The following is a 21,552-nucleotide window of genomic DNA, read 5'->3' as shown; positions in this document are numbered from 1 at the left end:
GCTATTGAAGGCCATTTCCTTGCGGAAACAGAAACATCTTATCATGACAAGGCATATGGTGAGACGATATATACATGGCATAAAATTGGCCCCAAGACAGCGAGAATCTTCGTGAACTTTTTCTCAGCAGTCAACACTATGAACTTCACCATTTTTCTGATGCAAGTGTTTCTGGCTATGGAATGTGGTCCTACCTTAGGACAATTTCAAAGTGTGTAGAAGTTTATTGTGCTCTTGTCATTGGGGAAAGCAAGAGTTGCACCAGCAATGGTAAAAACAATCCCAAGGCTGGGGAACTCTCAGCTGCGCAACTGGCTACAAGGACAAGTGATGTGTGATCTTGGGTACATTATTAATGATGAAAAACGATTTCATGTATTTGTGGCCAACCAAATTCAGCAGATAAAATCAAGCACAGAACCAAGTCAGGGGCAATATGTTCCCTCTGAAAACAACCCAGCTGATCGTGCCTCTCGTGGACTAACTACAAAGGAGCTTACAGGGTCTAACTGGTTCACATGACCTGATTTCTTGTGGCAAAGGGACCTCCCAAGGAAAATAAGATCACTGCCGGAGAACGACCAAAAATCAAAAAAACACAGGTTTTCACAACAAAGGCAAGGAAGGAGAGGTCTCTAACAGACCGCCTTCAAAAGTTTTCGGATTGGAAGAGAGAGATATTGCAAGACTTAAGCGGTTTGCAAAGGAGGTGAAAGAGCATAAAACAAGAAAGTGACAACACTTAAGTAAAGTATGCTGAACAATTAATTATTCATTTAGTTCAAAAGGAAGTGTTCAGTGAGCAAATAAAGTCTCTAATACAAAAAAATAAAAAAGAGTAAGTCAACTGAGCTGCACAAGTTGAACCCATTCATTGATAGCCAAGACAGAAAGATTCTGCCTTGATTGAGAAGCAGGCGAAAGTGCTCAGTATTACTTTTTGTACATACTAGATTAGCTTCAATGCAAAGTGGTGCTATTTGCATTGTATTATTGAACCTTTCTTTCATTTGTCTGTCTGTATTTAGCTCTAGAGTGTAATAAACATCAGTAAAAAACTGGAGTCTTGCATCCAATCAATGGGCGGCATACCGGTCATCAAAATCCAAAGTGCACGATAAACGCAAGAAGGATAAAAAACTACACAACACAATCTGAGTCAGCCTGAGGGGTTGTGATGAGGAGGGGTTAATTTGCATTTAACAACTCCGCCTCTCAAAACAAGCTGTTTTGAAAGGGAGCAAAACTATGGCTAACAAATAGGTCTCTAAAACAAAATCTATGCAAAGAACCATCATTCCATTTTATGTGTACCAAAATGAGGTGTTTTAAAAAACAGACAAAAAAATCATAATTTGACCAATTTAAACTGTGCAGACATTTTCTGCTAATCAATAAATAAGAGAAGGATTGTCTGAATTGTTCCCTTCTAAAACCACGTAGAGACTTTGTCTGCTCTATAAAAGGTTTGTAAGTTCGTATGTTGAAGATTTTGTCTCTTAAAGGATTACAATATTTCAGAAGGAGGGGATATCAACATATTTGGATTGTCACAAATGAAATTATTAGAAATATCGTCTGTCCAGCAATTACATTTTTGATATGCTGGATAATTTAAAGACCGATTTGGAGCCAGCAAACATCAAAATTAATTAATATATCCCCTATTTGAATACAATTCTTGCAACATGCATTTTCTTGCAACTGCATCATTTTGTCACCATCACAGTTAGTGCTGGCATGTCCCACAGTGCACCTTCTGTGTGCTTAAAAGAGGTTCTGTTGTAGATCACACTTCTAATAATCTAGAAAAGGTGGTACAGAATATATATTTATGTGCTGCATGTTACACAACATAAGATACAAACGCAGTTTACAAGATTATGTCATGAATGTGCAGTAAATGAGTATTTAGATGGTGACAACAGGTAGTACTAGTGTTGTCCCGATACCAATACTTTGGTACTGGTACCGGTACCAAAATCATTTCGATACTTTTCGGTGCTTTTCTAAATAAAGGGGATCACAAAAATTGGCATTATTGGCTTTATTTTAACGAAAAATCTTACGGTACATTAAACATATGTTTCTTATTGCAAGTTTGTCCTTAAATAAAATAGTGAACATACAAAACAACTTGTCTTTTATTAGTAAGTAAGCAAACAAAGGCTCCTAGTTAAGCTGCTAACATATGCAATAACATATTGTGTCATTTTCCATTCTATTATTTTGTCAAAAATTATTAAGGACAAGTGGTAGAAAATTAATTATTAATCTACTTGTTCATTTACCGTTTTTACTTTCTCTTTTAACATGTTCTGTCTACACTTCTGTTAAAATGTAATAATCTTTTATTCTTCTGTTGTTTAGATGCTTTACATTAGTTTTGGATGATACCACAAATTTGGGTATCAATACGATACCAAGTAGTTACAGGATCATACATTGGTCATACTCAAAGTCCTCATGTGTCCAGGGACATATTTCCTGAGATTATAAACATAATATGAATTTAAAAAAAAAATGAAAGAAGATGTTGTGATGCCAAAAAATATCGACTTTATCATAGTAGCATCGACTAGATACGCTATTGTACTTGGTATCATTACAGTGGATGTCAGGTGTAGATCCACCAATGGTGTTTGTTTACATTTTGATGCCGGTGAGCTACGGTGTGTAGTGAAGCATGTTTAGCTATTCCCCGTCCTGCAGGGATGATACTTGTAAGAAACTTACTTTATTTGTCGCCATGAAAGCAAGTATTAGTGATTTAGAAGTAGCTAAAACACCGCCGACGGCGGATGGACGTTAGCCGCTAGCTAGCTAGCCATGTCTTAAAGCACCTCTTCCTGAGGGCGTTTCAGTGTTATAGCTTCACCTTTATTGTTAGTTTTTAAGCCAAAATGCGTCCAATCTCCCTTTTCTGTCTACACACTGTGTCTGCTTGTAAGTACTCCGTGATTGTACGCTGCCGAACATGCTCCTCTGCTCGTAAAACCAGCAGTGACACGACGTGACGGCCCTTGGTAGTACATACACAATCCTCATTTAAATATGACTTATGCACCACTTTTGTACTTGTCACCAATTGTACACAAAAGGCCTGATTTACTAAGATCCAAATACCACGCACTAAAAAGCGTGTGCAAAAAATAAAATAGCGTGTACCCTGAGTGGGCGTGTTGCATGTGAACGACTGGGACTGCGTGTGCACTTGTAAAGTGGTGCAGGCCGCATTATTTATTTAAATGAGGATTTTGCGTGTATACGGGACTTTTACCGTAGAGACGATCGTTTTCTGCACATTCCTGCTATCATATGTGCAAAGTGTTGAACCAGCAGCACGCATCTGTAACACCTTTTCTGAATCAACAGAAACATATGCACATTGACACTTAATTCTGTGTGCGAAGCTGTGGTTCGCATCACCAGCGCATTTGTGCGCCTGGAATGCCTCAAATGCAAGAAAATGCACATTGAAAGATGCATTTTTATGTAGGAGATATATTATAGTAATTGCTTTCCTAAATAAAATAAAAAAACCATTAAAAAAAAAATACGCCAGCAGACCCATAAGTCATCGAGCACCTATGCAATTATAAAAATAAATTGTAGAATATGTCAAATATTTTTTATTCAGTAATTAAAATGCAAAATATTTCTCCCAAAATGGTGATGAGTGTTGATAAATTGTGTGTGCTGTTTAATATATTTGCATTTTCTCCTCCCAGTATTGTGGCCGTTTTGATGATCAGCATACATTTTGCATATTAATGGCGACTGAAACGCAAAATGGATTGCACACCTTATTCTGATCACTTTACAGACATAATCCATTTTGCACACACTTTGTAGATCAGCTTTGCGTGTGATTTGTTATATATTGTATGTATTATATAATAATATAATATAATAATATAATATATCAGTATGTATTATATACTGTATATATAATATGTAAATATTACATATATGTTATATTTTATATTGCTACTATGGTGCATTTTTAGTCTACTTTATACCTTTTGTTTTCGCCCTCTTTTTGTGCCCTTGTGTGCACGATCCTTTCCATCCTTATCCTTTCCATCCTTTGTAACTGAGCTACTGTGTGGAACAATTTCCCTTGTGGATCATTAAAGTTTGTCTAAGTCTAAGTGTAAGTTAGTACATGCAAACCTTCAGGCCCAATGTCTTAGTCGATCACCTACAACACACCCACTAATAATACGCACAATTTTATACTTTTTATACTTATATTTAGTACTTAGTAGATCAGACACTAAACATTCGTCTGTTGGACTTCCTGTTCCTGCATCTGTCTGTGCAGGAACAGGTACATACAAGTACTGTATTGCTCTTCGGGGCACCACAAATTCTGCCTAGCAACAAGGATTCAGGGCCACATGAAGTGGAGATAAAAAAATTTCTAGGCCGAAGAATACGTTTTTGATGTCTGTGTGACTTTAACGTTTTCATGTAATACTGTCCCTGCATGAATACAGATAGGATGTATTGGGAATAATCCTGAACTATTTTTGGAAAGTGAATCCAAAAAAGTCAGCAAGTTGAAAAAAAACCAACAACCTCCGAGAAGCTGGAAATAGACGCGCTGCAGTGAACAAACGTGTTCCAATCCACTGCTTTAAAAATAGATATGTCCCCACATACTCAAAGGAGGAAAACGCTGCATAACGTCAGGAGGAATTTATTTATTGGAGGCTTTAAGCGTGAATGTAATCTATAAATATCAAGTCTTGTCGCACAACGTTGGAGATTACGTCAGCTTTCTTGCACCCTGAGGGACAGTGTTATGTAACAACTGCTCTTCAAGTTTCCTTCATGAAATATATATATATATATATATATATGCTGCATTCATCTAGTCCACACAATCATGACATCATGATTGTGTGGTAAATGAGTGTCTCCATGGTGACAGCAGGTAGCACACAGAAAATGCTCAATTGAATATAGGCACCACTTTTGTATTTGTTAATATTTGTACACACAATCTTAGTAGATCACCTGCAACACATTCATGTATAGTACACACAATTTTATACTTTGTGCATATTAATTAGCACTTGTTATTACCCACTTGTTCTTTCTCACTGCATGTTGTATTTAAGTGAAATGACACTTTCATCTATTTCCTATTTAAAGTGAACTTACAGTCTGTATTTTATTGCACGTAAGTGTACTATGTTTTATGTACTGTTGCCTTAACACTCGAATACTATTGTGTATTATTGTAGTAATTGATCCCAACAGGACTACAAGCTGCAAATAGAAAACCGACTTGTTTTGAGTCCACACAAAGCACACCTACACTTATCATAGTAGGCATGAACCTACACCATCAATTGTAAATAAATACAATATCACCATGGATAGTAGTATTTCAAAGTGAAGGTGTTATGCACAAAACCCTTTTATTTCATTAAATGTATTCTTCCTTTTTGAGCCGTAAAAAAAAAAAGGTAATCAGTCTCAAAGTGTTTTTGGACGTGGGAACTCGCAGCGTCCACAACCAAGCGAGCGACTTTAGATGTCAGACATCAGACTGCCATCCTGTCTAAAAATGTCCTCATCTTGTACAGGAAGGAAGTCATTTCTGAGCGCTGGCAGCAGGGGAGTTTGTGGACGTGATCAAAAGTGGGACAGAATAGGCAGAGAGAAAAGAAGAAGTCATGTTTTAAAAGTGGACGATATGTTGTTTGACCATTTAAGGCAACACACACCACGCCCTCGGTGTTCTTCACAAGCGCTGTTGGAAAAATAGCGAGGAACACAAACGCTGGCAGCGAGTACCCAAAATAAGAACGCTAACAAAATGATGGCTAGGAATAGCAAAGTCAACACTTTTTAGGTAACATACATGCTGACTTTGTGTGGAAACGTGTCCCTTACACAAACAAGAACTACACTAAACAAGTACTATATCAAACAAGTACTGCATTAAACAAGTACTACATTGAACAAGTACTCTATCAAACAAGTACTGTTTCAAACAAATACTGCATTAAACAAGTACTACCAACAAATACTGCATGAAACACAATGGCTCCCATTCATTACCAAATTTACAGAATATTCCCTTTCTGCATTTTTTAAACACTTTTTAACTGGTATTCAAATTTAATTGGTAACCTACACTACATCTATAACATTTATATAAAACATGTCACCACGTACTTTTAAGGTCTGATCTACCAAGACTCCAAAATAAAAATACTAAATCAGGGGTGTCAAAGTCAAGGTCCACGGGCCAGATCAGGTCCGCGAATGAATATATTTGGCCCCCGGGATGATATTTGATTAGTATTAGAATCGGCCCGCAGGCCACAGCCGCCTGCTGCTGTTTTGCACGCACCAATACTCCATCAGTGTTGGCGCTAGGATTTTTCAAAATGGGGTCTCAAGTCATAAAAATGGGGTCCCACAGCAAATTTTTGGGGTCCCAATTTTTTGTAACCGTTTTGAAAACAAATGATAAATGTATGCATTGTCCTGTTATATCTCACATTCTATATTGTGTTTTGGAAAAAGGTTGTCGTAAATGTTACTTAGTTGATTAAAAAAAAACAAATTTTTATGCATATGTAAATTTATTCAGTTATAAACATTTATTCACTTTCTTCTTTCCTTCATGGATCTGAACTTTACCGCCTCCGGTTTTTTTTTCTGAATTTTTATTGTAATATTTTCAGAATGTGTTTGTTCTATTTTTGGCCAAAGTAAGACAAAGAAAACAATCTGAAGTTGTCTTTATTTTTTTTAGTTTTAATGCCATGATTTTAATAGTCTGGCCCGCGTGTGCACAGATTTTCCTCCATGCAGCCCCTGAGCTAAAATTAGTTTGACACCCTGTACTAAAGAGTGTGTACAAATATAACATTCTGTGTACTATTAGACATGTTGCGGGTGATTTACTAAGACTGTGTGTACAATTGATCAAAACTACAAAAGTGGTGCAGACAGATATTTTAATGAGGATTTTGTCACCATGCTGTCACCATGGAGACACTTATTTATCGCACATTCTGTCACGGTGGGGTCGCATGTTAATGCGCGGATCGTTGTCCCAGGATCCAGACGGAACTCTGGAGGCAGCGTGCAGATAGTGATTTATTGTCCATAAATCAGTCAAACAGGAATACAAAAATATAGGAAGCGTGCCAATAGCACGGGAAGCTATAGTAAGCTAAAGGAAAAGCTTAGCATGGAAAACAAGCAAACCAATGGCAAAGCTTAGCTCAGGAATCAAACGGAAAACACACGTAACTTGTCGCATTGAGAAAAACAAGATAGCCAGCCTGAGTGTGGTAAAAATCAGGAATAAATAGCTCTCTGATAAGTGCCCGGGAGCAGGTGAGCGTCCCGAACACTAATCAGAGGCAGGTGAAAATAATCAGCACCCATGGCAACCAAGAACACACAAACCCAGGGGTCCTGAAACCGAACTAAGGTAGTCTATAACTAAACAAAACATGATCCGGGCAACAGATCATGACACATTCATGACATCTTGCTCCAACCCGTGTTGTTTTGCTATGTTGTGTAAAATGCAGCACATAACTATAATTCCTACCATCTTTTCTAGTCTATTGGAAACGTCCCCAGAAGCCAGTTTTTAGTATGCCGTATTTGCAGTCTGCGAGACATTTATACTAACATTGGTGGTGAGAGAAGACGAAAAGACGATGCCGTATGAAAAACACAGACGGCATGTTTCTCTAAAACAGCCCCTAAATTACCAAGCAGCTCTAAAATGTAATTGCTGGATAGAAATGGTACATTTAAATATGTTCACGAACACAAAGGAATTTCTCTCTATTGTGTCATTGCAGCGACTGTCTCCTTCTGACTGCGGCACAGCCATTTGTGTGTAACCATGCCAATGTGCACGTACCTTCCAACCATGTTAAATATAGATGCAAAACAGCGGCTGGAAACAGATATGATAAATCACATTGCGAGCGCTAAATGATTATATTTGCATCTCCTCCTCCCAGTACTGTTTGTTGAAATAATCAGCATTTAGGGCTCCTAAGGGCACGTGATTTCGCAATGCATTTTTTCTTGACGTACCGTATTTTTCGTACAATAAGTTGCAGTTTTTTTCATAGTTTGGCCGGGGGTGCGACTTATACTCAGGAGCGACTCATGTGTGAAATTATTAACACATTACCGTAAAATATCAAATAATATTATTTAGCTCATTCACGTAAGAGACTAGACGTATAAGATTTCATGGGATGTAGCGATAAAAAAAACTCCAACAACAATATGATTTGTACAATTTCAGAACGTGCTTGTTCTATTTTTAAACAAGAAAACAATCTGAAGTTGTCTTTATTTTTAAGTTACTGTGCCGTGATTTTACCAGTCCGGCTCACTTGGGAGTAGATTTTTCTCTATGTGGCCTACAATCTAAAATTGATTGTGAACTATTTTGATCATTTAAAGGGGACCTTTGTGGGCCACACCTTTTGTTGGAATAATTGTTTGTAAGTTATCACAAAAGAAAAGTTGTATTATGAATGCTGTATTTCGAGGCCTAACAAGAGGAAGAAGGCTCGTGAAACGCCACTGTGATTTCAACACGGACAGATGGCAGGATCTGCTCAACTCCCGGAAGAACTCTCTTTGAAGTGTTAAACGAACTCTCTTTGAAGTAATTCACAAACTCTCTTCCAACTATTTGGTCAACGCTATTTACGACCCGCTGCCCTCTTGAAGTCACTGTGGTCAGGAGACGGGAGGGGTTAGCCATTGTCCTCCAACACCTGCCCCAGCTGGATCCAGGAAGAGCCCAAGCCCGAGAAATCCTCTTCTTGGACTTCAAAGCGACCGAAAACAATGACTCTTTTACACACTTACCATTCCTGCTGTGACATATGTTGGTGCGTGAACATGGAACATCTGAATTAAAAGAGGAGACGAAAACCTTCTTCGTCAGAGCGTGCTAAGACACTGTAAGAGGTTACAGGTTGACGCATGTCTCTCCTCAATTGAGTCCAAATTGAATTCTGTCTCTGTTTGATTCTTTGCCTTTTGTCTTGTTTAATAGATGTCCTGTGTTTGAACGTGACACCTTTCTTTGCACTTCTATATTTTTTAAATTTTTATATATTTACACATTGTTTTCTTGCATGCACACATCGCACTGTATAGACTGTCCTCAATCTCGTTACCCTGCGTAATGACAATAAAGCTGATTCTTGATTCTGATTCTGATTCTATTATGCACTAACTTTTTTTTACCTATTGGTACCTGTTTTTATGTAATTGGGATCTGCATAAATCCCAAAAATGTGAAATCAAACCATGGAGCCGTGGTGGTGATATTTATGAAACAACCTTGCCTTCCCTCACACTTCCTCCAAACGAGCTGTTTGGAATTTACCCAATGCGTGACGTCAGCGGATATCTCCATATATGGTAAAGTGCGTTGTCTGACATTGTAGTCAATAAGCTCCTTATTTTTCTTCCATCCTCTTGTTGTGGGGCAGACTGGCTCGTACATGCACATGCATCATCCGCTGTTGCCATTTCTAATACAAATTAGCATATAGTTCTAACTTATATTTATCAATATACTCAATATGGAAGCGCTAAAAACTCCAACATGGCTAACAGGGAAAAGACAGTCTAGGTGGAGGCACGTAAATGAAACGGCCCACAAAACAACACATTCTGATGGTCTGGTTTGTTTTAGAAGATGTTTCGCCTCCCATCCAAGTAGGCGTCATCAGTTCGTGCTCATAGACTTAGATTGGTCAGATCTATCCATCCATTCATCCCTTTTCTACCGCTTGTCTAGTCCAATCTATATTTTTCTTTTTCCATGTTTTTTTATGATTGTGTGTTTTTGATTTTGGCTTATTTGAGTGTTTGTTGCACATTTGTACATGTCAACTACCTTATTGTTTGTTTCTCAAACATTGTTGATGTGTTCAAAAAGTTTTCTTCAGTGATTTTTGGTCAAAACTGTCATATGTAAACAATATTAATTAAGTACAGTGGCCTTGGATGGTCCAACAGTTTTTTGACTTATTTGTGATAAAGGTCACATTAAAGGCCTACTGAAACCCACTACTACCGACCACGCAGTCTGATAGTTTATATATCAATGATGAAATCTTAACATTGCAACACATGCCAATACGGCCGGGTTAACTTATAAAGTCCAATTTAAAATTTCCTGCGAAACTTCCGGTTGAAAATGTCTAGGTATGATGACGTATGCGCGTGACGTCAATGGTTGAAACGGAAGTATTGGGACGCCATTGTGTCCAATACAAAAAGCTCAGTTTTCATCGCAAAATTCCACAGTATTCTGGACATCTGTGTTGGTGAATCTTTTGCAATTTGTTCAATGAACAATGGAGACTGCAAAGAAGAAAGCTGTAGATGCGATCGGTGTATTAGCGTCTGGCTACAGCAACACAATCAGGAGGACTTTGACTTGGATAGCAGACGCGCTATCCGACGCTAGCCGCCGACCGCATCAATGATTGGGTGAAGTCCTTTGTCGCTCCGTCGATCGCTGGAACGCAGGTGAGCTTCGGTGTTGATGAGCAGATGAGGGTTGGCGTAGGTGGAGAGCTAATGTTTTTATCATAGCTCTGTCGAGGTCCGTAGCTAAGTTAGATTCAATGGCGTCGTTAGCAACAGCATTGTAAAGCTTCGCCAGGCTAGAAAGCATTAACCGTGTAGTTACAGGTCCATGGTTTAATAGTATTGTTGATTTTCTGTCTATCATTCCAGTCAGGGGTTTATTTCTTTTGTTTCTATCTGCAGTTAAGCCCGATGCTATCACGTTAGCTCCGTAGCTAAAGTGCTTCACCGATGTATTCTCGTGGAGATAAAAGTCACTATGAATGTTCATTTCGCGTTCTCGACTCTCATTTTCAAGAGGATAAAGTATCCAAGGTGGTTTAAAATACAAATCCGTGATCCACAATAGAAAAAGGAGAGAGTGTGGAATCCAATGAGCCCTTGTACCTAAGTTACGGTCAGAACGAAAAAAGATACGTCCTGCACTGCACTCTAATCTTTCACTCTCACGTTCCTCATCCACGAATCTTTCATCCTCGCTCAAATTAATGGGGTAATCGTCGCTTTCTCGGTCCCAATCGCTCTCGCTGCTGGTGTAAACAATGGGGAAATGTGAGGAGACTTTCAACTTGTGACGTCACGCTACTTCCGGTACAGGCAAGGCTTTTTTTTTATCAGCGACCATAAGTTGCGAACTGTATCGTCGTTGTTCTATACTAAATCCTTTCAGCAAAAATATGGCAATATTGCGAAATGATCAAGTATGACACATAGAATGGTTCTGCTATCCCCATTTAAATTAAAACAATTCATTTCAGTAGGCCTTTAATATAGTACGTATAATCACACTAAGTCTGCAATAATGAATTTAAAAAATTTGAAAATGACATCAGGTAGTAAAAATAAATATTGCTCTCTCCATTTTCCCGGAAAACATTTAGCCTACACTACTTCAACAGAGGGATTAGTGTTAATACAGTATTAGTATAACTGTATTAAGTATTAAAGTTCAGATGTAAGAATGATAAAATATGTGGCATCACATTCATCTGTTAATATTTTGATTACATTTAAAATGTCACATACTGATTCTGAGCCTTCTCTCTGTCGTCCAGGAAGAAGAGTGCGGTGGCCAAGAAGAACATTCCGCCCAGAACGATGATGAAGGGACACAGCATGAGGGCGTAGCCCAGACTGAGAAAGCGCCACAGTGCCGACGTAGCGTAGCTCTCACGAAGGCTGTCGGAGATCTTCAGATAAGAAAGAAAGAATTAGGTGTACAAACAAAAAAAGGTGCACACAGAAGTGCAGCTTTCATTATCCACTAATATTAACTGCACATGTACCAAGAAACATCCTTTTCTATGTTTAAGCACATTAATAACACACATTATAAGATAATATTAACAAAATAACACACAAACTAAGAATAATAACACATAACGAGATAATAACATAAGATAATAACACATAATAAATTAGAATAACATATTATAAGATAATACTGTGAATATGTGTCATCATTCATACGTCAAATACAGTGACACACTGTATACAATTCAAGTACTGTATTGTTACACTTATACATTTATATACTCATATAGTTTTACACTTATATTATTACAGTGTTGCCTCCATTATTGTGGGGGTTAACTCCCAGACCCCCTCACGGTGAATTTCCACCATTTTAAGATTGCATTGAATATATAAGCATTTATATCTTTATTTGTATTTTTTTTTATAACACAAAATAAGATGAAAGCATAAATAAACAAATTAAGAATTAATAAGAAAATACATGTTTGGGGATGTGGAATATTTTTTAATTCCACTTGGTGTCACTGTCGTTTTTAGCCGAAGCACGGAGAACGTTTCTATGCACGGAAAACGTCATTTTTCGCAATAATGCGTCATTTTCGCTTCTTTTTCCTTTTCACAGGCATGGCGGTAGCAGTCTCTTTTGTTTTTGCCCTGTTCATGTCTTTCATGATGACATGAACACCATGGCATTTGTAGATGGTACAAAGTACTGGGATAACGAGTGCAAAAAGGCGACTGCTACCGGAGTGTTATCCGCCGCGCTGCTATTGGAAAAAGAAGCGTAAATCAGACCATGCTCTTGTTGTTGTTGTTGTAAACGTAGTCATGGAAACAAAAAAAATAACGAAATCAAATATATATTTATGTACTGTATATGTACAATGCAAATACAAAATAATGACTCACAAATAACGGGTTGACCCTATAATTCCTATGTGTCTAAGTCAATGAATGATCTATGGCCCCTGGGATGATATTTGATTAGTATTAGAACCGGCCCGCAGGCCACAGCCGCCTGCTGCTGTTTTGCACGCACCACAGCGCCAACATCAGTGTTGGCGCTAGGTTTTTTCAAAATGCGGTCCCAGGGTCCCCATCAAGTCATAAAAATGGGGTCCCACAGTAAATTTTTGGGGTCCCACTTTTTTCTAACCGTTTTGAAAACCAATGATAAATGTATGCATTATCCCGTTGTATCTCACATTCTATATTGTGTTTTGGAAAAAGGTTGTCATCAACGTTACTTTATTCATTAACAAAAATAATACAAAAGAAAACACATTTTTATGCATATGTAAATGTATTCAGTTATAAACATTCATTCACTTTCTTCTTTCCTTCATGGATCTAAACTTTACCGCTGCCGGTATTTTTTTCTGAATTTTTATTGTAATATTTTCAGAATGTGTTTGTTCTATTTTTGGCCAACGTAAGACAAATAAAACAATCTGAAGTTGTCTTTATTTTGTAGTTGTAATGCCATGATTTTAATAGTCTGGCCCGCGTGTGCACAGATTTTCCTCCAAGCGGCCCCTGAGCTAAAATCCTGAGCTAAAATGAGTTTGACACCCCTGCTATAATTGATCCGGATTATTGGGGACTGTTATTGCCGACGGACACTATGTGACTGCAGACTACATTAGGTTACATTTGAGTTCCGTACTTTTCTTTTATCCCGCCACGTACGCATCACTTTGATTTATTTTGTCAAAGAGATATATGTGTCACACCCGCTGTGACATAGGTTTAGGTCAGTTTAATTCAGTTTTTTCCTGTTGTCCCGAATGTAGTGACCGCTTATGTTTTTGTATTTCTGCCAAAGCTGGAGGCGGAGCTGCAGGACGCCCACAGCTGAATCAACCCTTCCTATTTATTCCCTTCAGTTGTTTGTTTTATTGCTGGTTATTGTTTGATGTTGCATGCCATACACTACGCTTCACGTCCCCGGCTTGTTAAACACCATTCCCGTCCTGTGCCTTCCTGCCCATCTCGGAAGCCCGCCTGTTTGCCTGCTCATCATGTTTTGTCATTTTGTGCCCGAGCGTTTTCTCTCGGTGCCTTTTTGTTCTATTGGCACCGTATTTTGTGTTTTTTGAATCATTGACAGTGTGGACAATAAAAGACTTGTCGCACTCACCGCTCTGTCCTTGTCCTCGATGCTTTATGGGATCTACCACAGTATTCCACAACGTATATGTGTAATGTCCCGCTGGGTAGCAACTTCAAAAACTTTTTTTTGGAAGTGTTGTGAACGCAGCGTGCTAAGACGAATGTCTGTGTGTGCCCAATAAAAATACGGCAGCCGGCCAGGCACGGAAAAAATGTTTCCATTGCAACGCTGCTGTAACTTTCACTCATTGAGAAATATTTCTCTGCTTGCAAGAGCTATACCCACCGTGATTGGTAGGTTTGCTCAGCTCCTGCCAATGGCACTGTTAAGTGCCATTTAAATAAAACTCACGGGCCACACTAACATGAGACTTTCATATTAAAGTGGGGGCCGCAAAATATAATCTCCAGGGCCAACATTGGCCGGCGGGCCGCAAGTTTTTAGACCACAAGCCAAGAGTAAATTAAAAAAACAATGACTTGTGTGTTATTTGGGAACAGTTGGTAATGGGTATGTGCAGTAAAACTTTTCATGAACTCAAATCACCTTAATGTGTGTTTCTACATTTGTGTTGGACGACTTAGATGAAGAGAGCAGTTATGATTTTGGTTTACAGAGTAAACAACTAAAAACTAAGGTTATGGCCATTGTTTTCACTAATCACATACATTTGACCCAATATGGCCAAGGACACGGATTATTGTGGGTTTCCTGGACGTCGTCTCCATCGCTAAAGGAACAATCTAGTCTGCAGGGGAGAATCCATTTTTAAGTATGTTTTTAAAAAAAACAGTTTTCAGAGAGGGACAAGCGGTAGAAAATGGATGGATTGATGGAGCTTGAAGCGTCCCTCTGTCTCCGACAACCTTGTCGTCATGTGACATGATGTTGCTTCCTGTCTTTGATGACCCGCCTTATTTTGCCTCTGATTGGCCCATTTTGCCCTAACCTTAGCCAATTGTGACTCATCATATGAACACCAACCAATCATCATGGATGTCCCTATGTGTGGATGTTCATTCATCCAGGTCATTGTATTTTCTATGTATTTTTTTTTTTTGGCCTGGATTTGCAGTCCCTTTTCTCTATTTGAAGCTTTGATGTAAGCTACTTCACTACACGGGTTTCAAAATAGCCAAGCTACTGGAATACCTAAATATTCAAAAATGTGCAAAGATACCGCCAAGCTACTGGGAAATATAGTTAAACTATGTAGCTTTGCTACATGTAGCTTGCTACTGCCCATCACTGTATACTCCTGCACTTATACATTCGTAGCCTCACATCATATACACTTATGTACTCATAGACTTATATACTCATGTACACCTACAATTATACACTCAGACTTATATACTAATATACTTACACACTCATACCCTTACAGTATATACTCATATAATCCGACACTTATACATTCATATACTCATAGACTTATATACTCATTTAGTCCTACACTTATACACTCATATACTCAGACTTATATACTAATATACTTATACACTCATACCCTTACAGTATATACTCATATAATCCGACACTTAAACATTCATATACTCATAGACTTATATACTCATATACGCCTACACTCATATACTCAGACTTATATACTTATACACTCATATACTCAGACTTATATACTAATATACTTATACACGCATACCCTTACAGTATATACTCATATAATTCGACACTTATACATTCATATACTCATAGACTTATATACTCATTTAGTCCTACACTTATACACTCATGTACACTCATATTCATACACACACATAGATCCTACAATAATACACTGATATACTCATAGACTTACATAATTATATATATAGCTCCTACACTTGTACACTGATAGACACTCATAGATGACATTCACAGACTTAATCACATACTCCTACACGTATACACTCATATACTCAGACTTATATACTCATATACTCCTACTCCTATACACGCATATAGTCATAGACTTATATACTGATGTACTCTTATATTTATACACACATGAACTCTTGAACTTTTACACTCACATACTCATATACACTAATGTACTCATTTACTTTAAATGAGTACATTGTTTACATGAGTACATATTTCACATGAGTACATTGTTTGGATGAGTTGCGTTGTTAACAAAAGCACGTCTTTGGAGCACAAGTGTAAAATCCCAGTCAGCTGCATGGGTTAGTTTGAGATGCAGGGTGGACGTCATGACGACTGCATTGCACTTGCATGTGAAACCTCACCGGAGGAAAGCAGGTAGTGAGCAATGACGCACAAGGAGCAGTATTTGCTTCCCGTATTATTTGGCAGTACTGAAGTTGTAATTGTGTGCAACAAATATTACATTTTTGCGTCGTGCAGAAACAACCCAATAAATGTTTTGCTTTGATTCCTTTTTCAGCTTTGGTGGGGTTTTTTTTTTCTCGAATATAATGCTCGCGCTTTAAGATGTTTTAATATTAATTTCTTCCTTATTTTCTTCTCCTTCACTTATCAAATATTATTTTGTCATAACAGACACCTACTGTACACCCTTCACAATGTTTGATCAAATCATATTCCTAATTTATATTTCAGAATGACTCCTGTTATTTGCAGTGTTGGGTTACAGTTACTAGTTACTTCATTTCAAAAGTAACTCAGTTACTAACTCAGTTACTTACACCAAAAAGTAATGCGTTACTGTGAAAAGTAACTATTTAGTTACTTCTTTTTTCTTTTTTTTTTAAAGCTCCAATTAATGCCCTTTTAGCCTTCATTTCAGTACTGTTATTGCACTGGAGAATAATACAATCTGTTGATCAACTTGACATGCATTTGCATCACTCAACTCTGCTAAGCAATGTGGTCGACATACAACACACAAAGACAAAGATATGTTACAAAGGCCAATTTGTTTCTGGCCAGAACAAATTGACAAAACTATTTTAAATAGCTGCAACATAACATACATAAGTAACAAACAGCATAATAACAGCATAGATGTAAACCAAGAAAGGCACACACTACATACACAAAGTCTAACCAGGCATTTTCTTCCTCAAGTAATTCTTATACAAAATCATGTCTGAAACCCAGAACACTACACATTTCCCCAGTTTTAGTTTAGAGATAAGGAAAGATTGGCCTGGCCCACTAGGATCCCTCTTTATGTTTGTGAACTTTATAGTCTATACATTTAGAGTGATGTGATAATCAAACACTCTAGAAGTCTAGAATGAAAGAGTATATAAGAGAATTGACAGCAACGTTCCCTCTCAGGAGCGCGCATGTGCAATTGCGCACTGCTCAAGCGTCCTCTGCGCACGGCAAATCTATGCCATGCACAAAATCAAATAAAAAAATAAGCGCATAACAATTTTCGACACGACACGGACACGACAGAGAAAACCGTTTTCGTCATCATTGTTCAAATATTGTAACGTCTGTCGAGACGCTTTGAGGACATGAATTCCATCCATCACTTTACTGAGCAAAACTCTTTACTGTCGGCCATAAACACATCACCAAAACATTAGTAAAAAAATTATATCTAGCAAAACTGGTCATTTTCTGCAGTACAAACCAGACCAAAAGCAACTTTGTTATATCAACAGCAGCCGCTCGCTCTCTCACGTGCGCCAACACTTGCACATATGGCACTTAGCCAGTGATGCGTTTACAGCCACACAAAAAGTCGGACAACTCCAACACCACACATAAAGTGTCATTCCAGGTCGTTACACTATGATTTACAAATCAAATGTGTGCTTATTCTAGTGTCATTTATTAGGAATCTTAATTTATAAATATTAATCATTAAATGCTGTTAGTATATTAAATAAATACTAATAAAAATATATTTTTTACAAACAGGAAGTTGCAGGAATGTACACATGATCCCCTGCTTACATCTCATTGTGCAACATGTGAATGTTTTAAAGGGAACTAAATGCAATGTCTGAAAGGGGTACAAATTATTTCCAAAGCAGGACCTCCACCCAGACAAACAATACAAGTACACAGTTCATGAAAAACAATATTTTTTGTTATTGTCATTATAAGTGGGCCTAAACACTTATATTAGAAATGGAAATGACTGCTGTCATTTGATTCTAATAATAAGAGAATGTTGTCTGTCTATCTGTGTTGGCCCTGTGATGAGGTGGGGACTTGTCCAGGGTGTACCCTGCCTTCCGCCCGAATGCAGCTGAGATAGGCTCCAGCGACCCCGAAAGGGACAAGCGGTAGAAAATGGATGGATGGATGGAGATGTAAGTTGTTATTTAGTGAGGTTTGGGACAGGTGTGCTGCTGGTGTAGCCACAGTGTGCACGTCTAAAGTTGCTCACATGGACTCCACTCAATGCTCAGGGACTTTTTGCATTTGCTCACACATGAACAATTAGAGGGAACATTGATTGACAGTGTGTGTACCTTCAGCGGTGAATGATGAGAGGGGCAAAGTTAATCCTTAAATGGTGGAGGTGAAGTGGCATCAGAGTCTCTGTCTCTCTTTACTAGCTTCGTCGAAGCATGTTGCTATGTAGCTTGTTTCAGCAGATTTGAATTGCTGTTTTGGGCAGTAGATGGCATCTTTGATCCAAAGCACAATTTACATTTAACTAAAATGTTATTTTTTTTGTGCTCGACAAAAGAAAAGTAGTGAAATATCTCCATGTTAGCAAACTCGACTTCTGGCTCCGCCATGATCAGACACGCCCCCCCCCCCCCCCACCCCCCCCCCCTCGCTCCCCACACTCACACTCAGACACACCCACACAGAGCGCATGTCTCTCTCTCTTCTCCGGCTTGTGACACAAGAAGAATCAGAACGACACAGCAGCCCTCCGATAAAACACACTTTATACTACATAAAAAGTAACGTAAAATAACGCAGTAACGCATCATGTAGTAACGGTAACTGAGTTACTGAATATAAAAAAATAACGCGTTAGATTACTAGTTACCGCCGAAACTAACGGCGTTACAGTAACGCGTTACTTTGTAACGCGTTAGTCCCAACACTGGTTATTTGTACAATTCACTTTGCTTTTAGGAGGATTGAATGATCTCATTTAGTCAACTTTTACACTTCATGGTTCTTGATTGGGATTATATCTCCTGACTGCTCAAACACAAACAATGCAATGGAACATTTTCATATATGTATATTTATGTATCATTTAGTGAAAATCGTACCAGACCAATCAGGTACCCACTTCCTGCATCACCCAGGAGGTGAGAAGTGAAGCTCTGAAAGGCCACAGCTGTTGCTCTCCGTGTGGGAATAACCACAAACTGCAGAAAGACAAGAAGACAAGAAAATGATGTCAGAAAATATGTATAGGTACAATTGAAATACATTGGAAATGATGAAGCTGAATGACTAAAAACATTTTTCACATTGAAATCAATGTTTTGCAAGCTGAGCGAGAGACAAACCTAATATATATGATATATAACATAATATGTGTGGACATAATTTTTGCTTTTTCTTTGGCTTTCTGTGACATTTCAAAATGGACAAACAACAGATGAGAGAAAGAAGACAAAACATCAAAGTTATGCGAGGAAAAAGACTCAAAGCAGTGTCTTGAAACTTTGTAAGGCAGCATTTGCTGTTAATTAGTTTTGTATATCTAATAAATGGTAACATCTTATTACAATTGTGCATCATTTATTAAAACGTAAAAAGTAGGTTCTGTTATAGATCAGGCTGGAGGAGGCTCTTATCGTCCAGAAAAGATGGTACAGATTGCATTTGTGTGCTGCATGTTACACAACATAACAAAACAATATAGGTCGGAGTATGATAACATGTATGTATTGTAAATGAGTGTCTCCATCAATTAACAACTGGTGCAGACTGCCAAATTTGAATTAGGTTTTTGTGTGTACAACCTACTGTTACCATGGAGACACTCCTTTACTGCACATTTTTGTTATTATAATTTCCAATCTTTGTCGACTAGCAGCAGACATCTATAATCCGTAACACATTTTCTGCAATATAGAATCCCAATCTACAGAACAAACAACAGAAACTATTTTTAGTAGGGATGTCCGATAATATCGGACTGCCGATATTATCAGCCGATAAATGCTTTAAAATGTAATATCGGATATTATCGTTATCCGTTTCAAAATTATCGGTATCGGTTTCAAAAAGTACAATTTATGATTTTTTAAAATGCCGCTGTGTACACGGACTTAGGGAGAAGTACAGAGCGCCAATTAAACTTAAAGGCACTGCATTTGTGTGCCGGCCCATTCACATAATGTCTACGGCTTTTCACACACACAAATGAATGCAACGCATACTTGATCAACAGCCATACAGGTCACACTGAGGGTGGCCGTATAAACAACTTTAACACCGTTACAAATATGCGCCACACTGTGAACCCACACCAAGAATGACAAACACATTTTGGGAGAACATCCGCACCGTAACACAACATAAACACAACAGAACAAATACCCAGAACCCCTTGCAGCACTAACTCTTCCGGGACGCTACAATATACACCCCCGCTACCCCTTCCCCCTCCCCCCCACCTCAACCCGCCCCCCCCAACCCCGCCCACCTCAAACTCCTCATGCTCTCTCAGGGAGAGCATGTCCCAAATTCCAAGCTGCTGTTTTGAGGCATGTTAAAAAAAATAATGCACTTTGTGACTTCGATAATAAATATGGCAGTGCCATGTTGGCATTTTTTTCCATAACTTGAGTTGATTTATTTTGGAAAACCTTGTTACATTGTTTAATGCATCCAGCGGGGCATCACAACAAAATCAGGCATAATAATGTGTTAGTTCCACGACTGTATATATCGGTATCGGTTGATATCGGAATCGGTAATTAAGAGTTGGACAATATCGGAATATTGGATATCGGCAAAAAAGCCATTATCGGACATCTCTAATTTTTAGCACACTAAAGCTCATCAGGGTGGACCATCAAAACATTGTGGCAAATTCATGTGTCTGGAATGATCTAAATGCAAGAAAATGCATAATGCAGGAAGCTTCTATCTTTTGACATGTGTTAAATAAAACGCAAAATAGTGCTTGCAAAACTGTGATGAGTGTTGATAAATCACATTGTGCGTGCTAAATATTTATTTATGCATTTTATCCGTTTTGTGGGTGATTTGATGATCAGCATATATTTTGCATATTACTGAAGACAGAGATGCAAAATGGATTGCACGCCTTACTCTGCCCACTTAACAGGCGCAATCCACTTTGCACACATTTAGTAGATCAGCCCTGCGTGTACCTTTAGTAAATCAGGCTTGATAAATCAGATTGTGCATGCTAAATAATTAGATTTGCATCTCCTCCTTACAGTATTGTGGGTGTTCTGATGATCAACATATGTTCTGCATATACATGAAGATAGACACGCTAAATGGATTGCGCTCCTTACGCTCCTCACTTAAGAGACACAATCCTCCAAGTTCAGTAGATCAGCTTTCTGTGCTATCAAGTGTGCACACGTTTTAGTACATGCAAACCTCGTTTTGGCCCAATGTTTCAGTGGATCACCAACAACAACCCCCTTAATAAA

The 21,552-nt window shown here is 38.2% G+C and overlaps 1 protein-coding gene across 1 annotated transcript in view; it reads right to left on the bottom strand.

The window, feature by feature from the left end:
• The window catches only part of spns2 (SPNS lysolipid transporter 2, sphingosine-1-phosphate), a 135,343-nt gene that overhangs the window by 10,474 nt on the left and 103,317 nt on the right, over positions 1-21,552 (bottom strand). Inside the window, exons 10-11 of the mRNA XM_061963116.1 lie at positions 19,180-19,278; positions 11,650-11,813 (exon numbers count right to left, since the gene is read on the bottom strand). Of these exons, the coding sequence (XP_061819100.1) occupies positions 11,650-11,813; positions 19,180-19,278 (263 nt within the window). The remainder of the gene's footprint in view (positions 1-11,649; positions 11,814-19,179; positions 19,279-21,552) is intronic.

Source organism: Nerophis lumbriciformis, linkage group LG09 (assembly GCF_033978685.3).
Source record: "Nerophis lumbriciformis linkage group LG09, RoL_Nlum_v2.1, whole genome shotgun sequence".
In the NCBI taxonomy this organism is placed as follows: domain Eukaryota; kingdom Metazoa; phylum Chordata; class Actinopteri; order Syngnathiformes; family Syngnathidae; genus Nerophis; species Nerophis lumbriciformis.
This window is presented reverse-complemented; position numbering and strand designations above follow the sequence as displayed.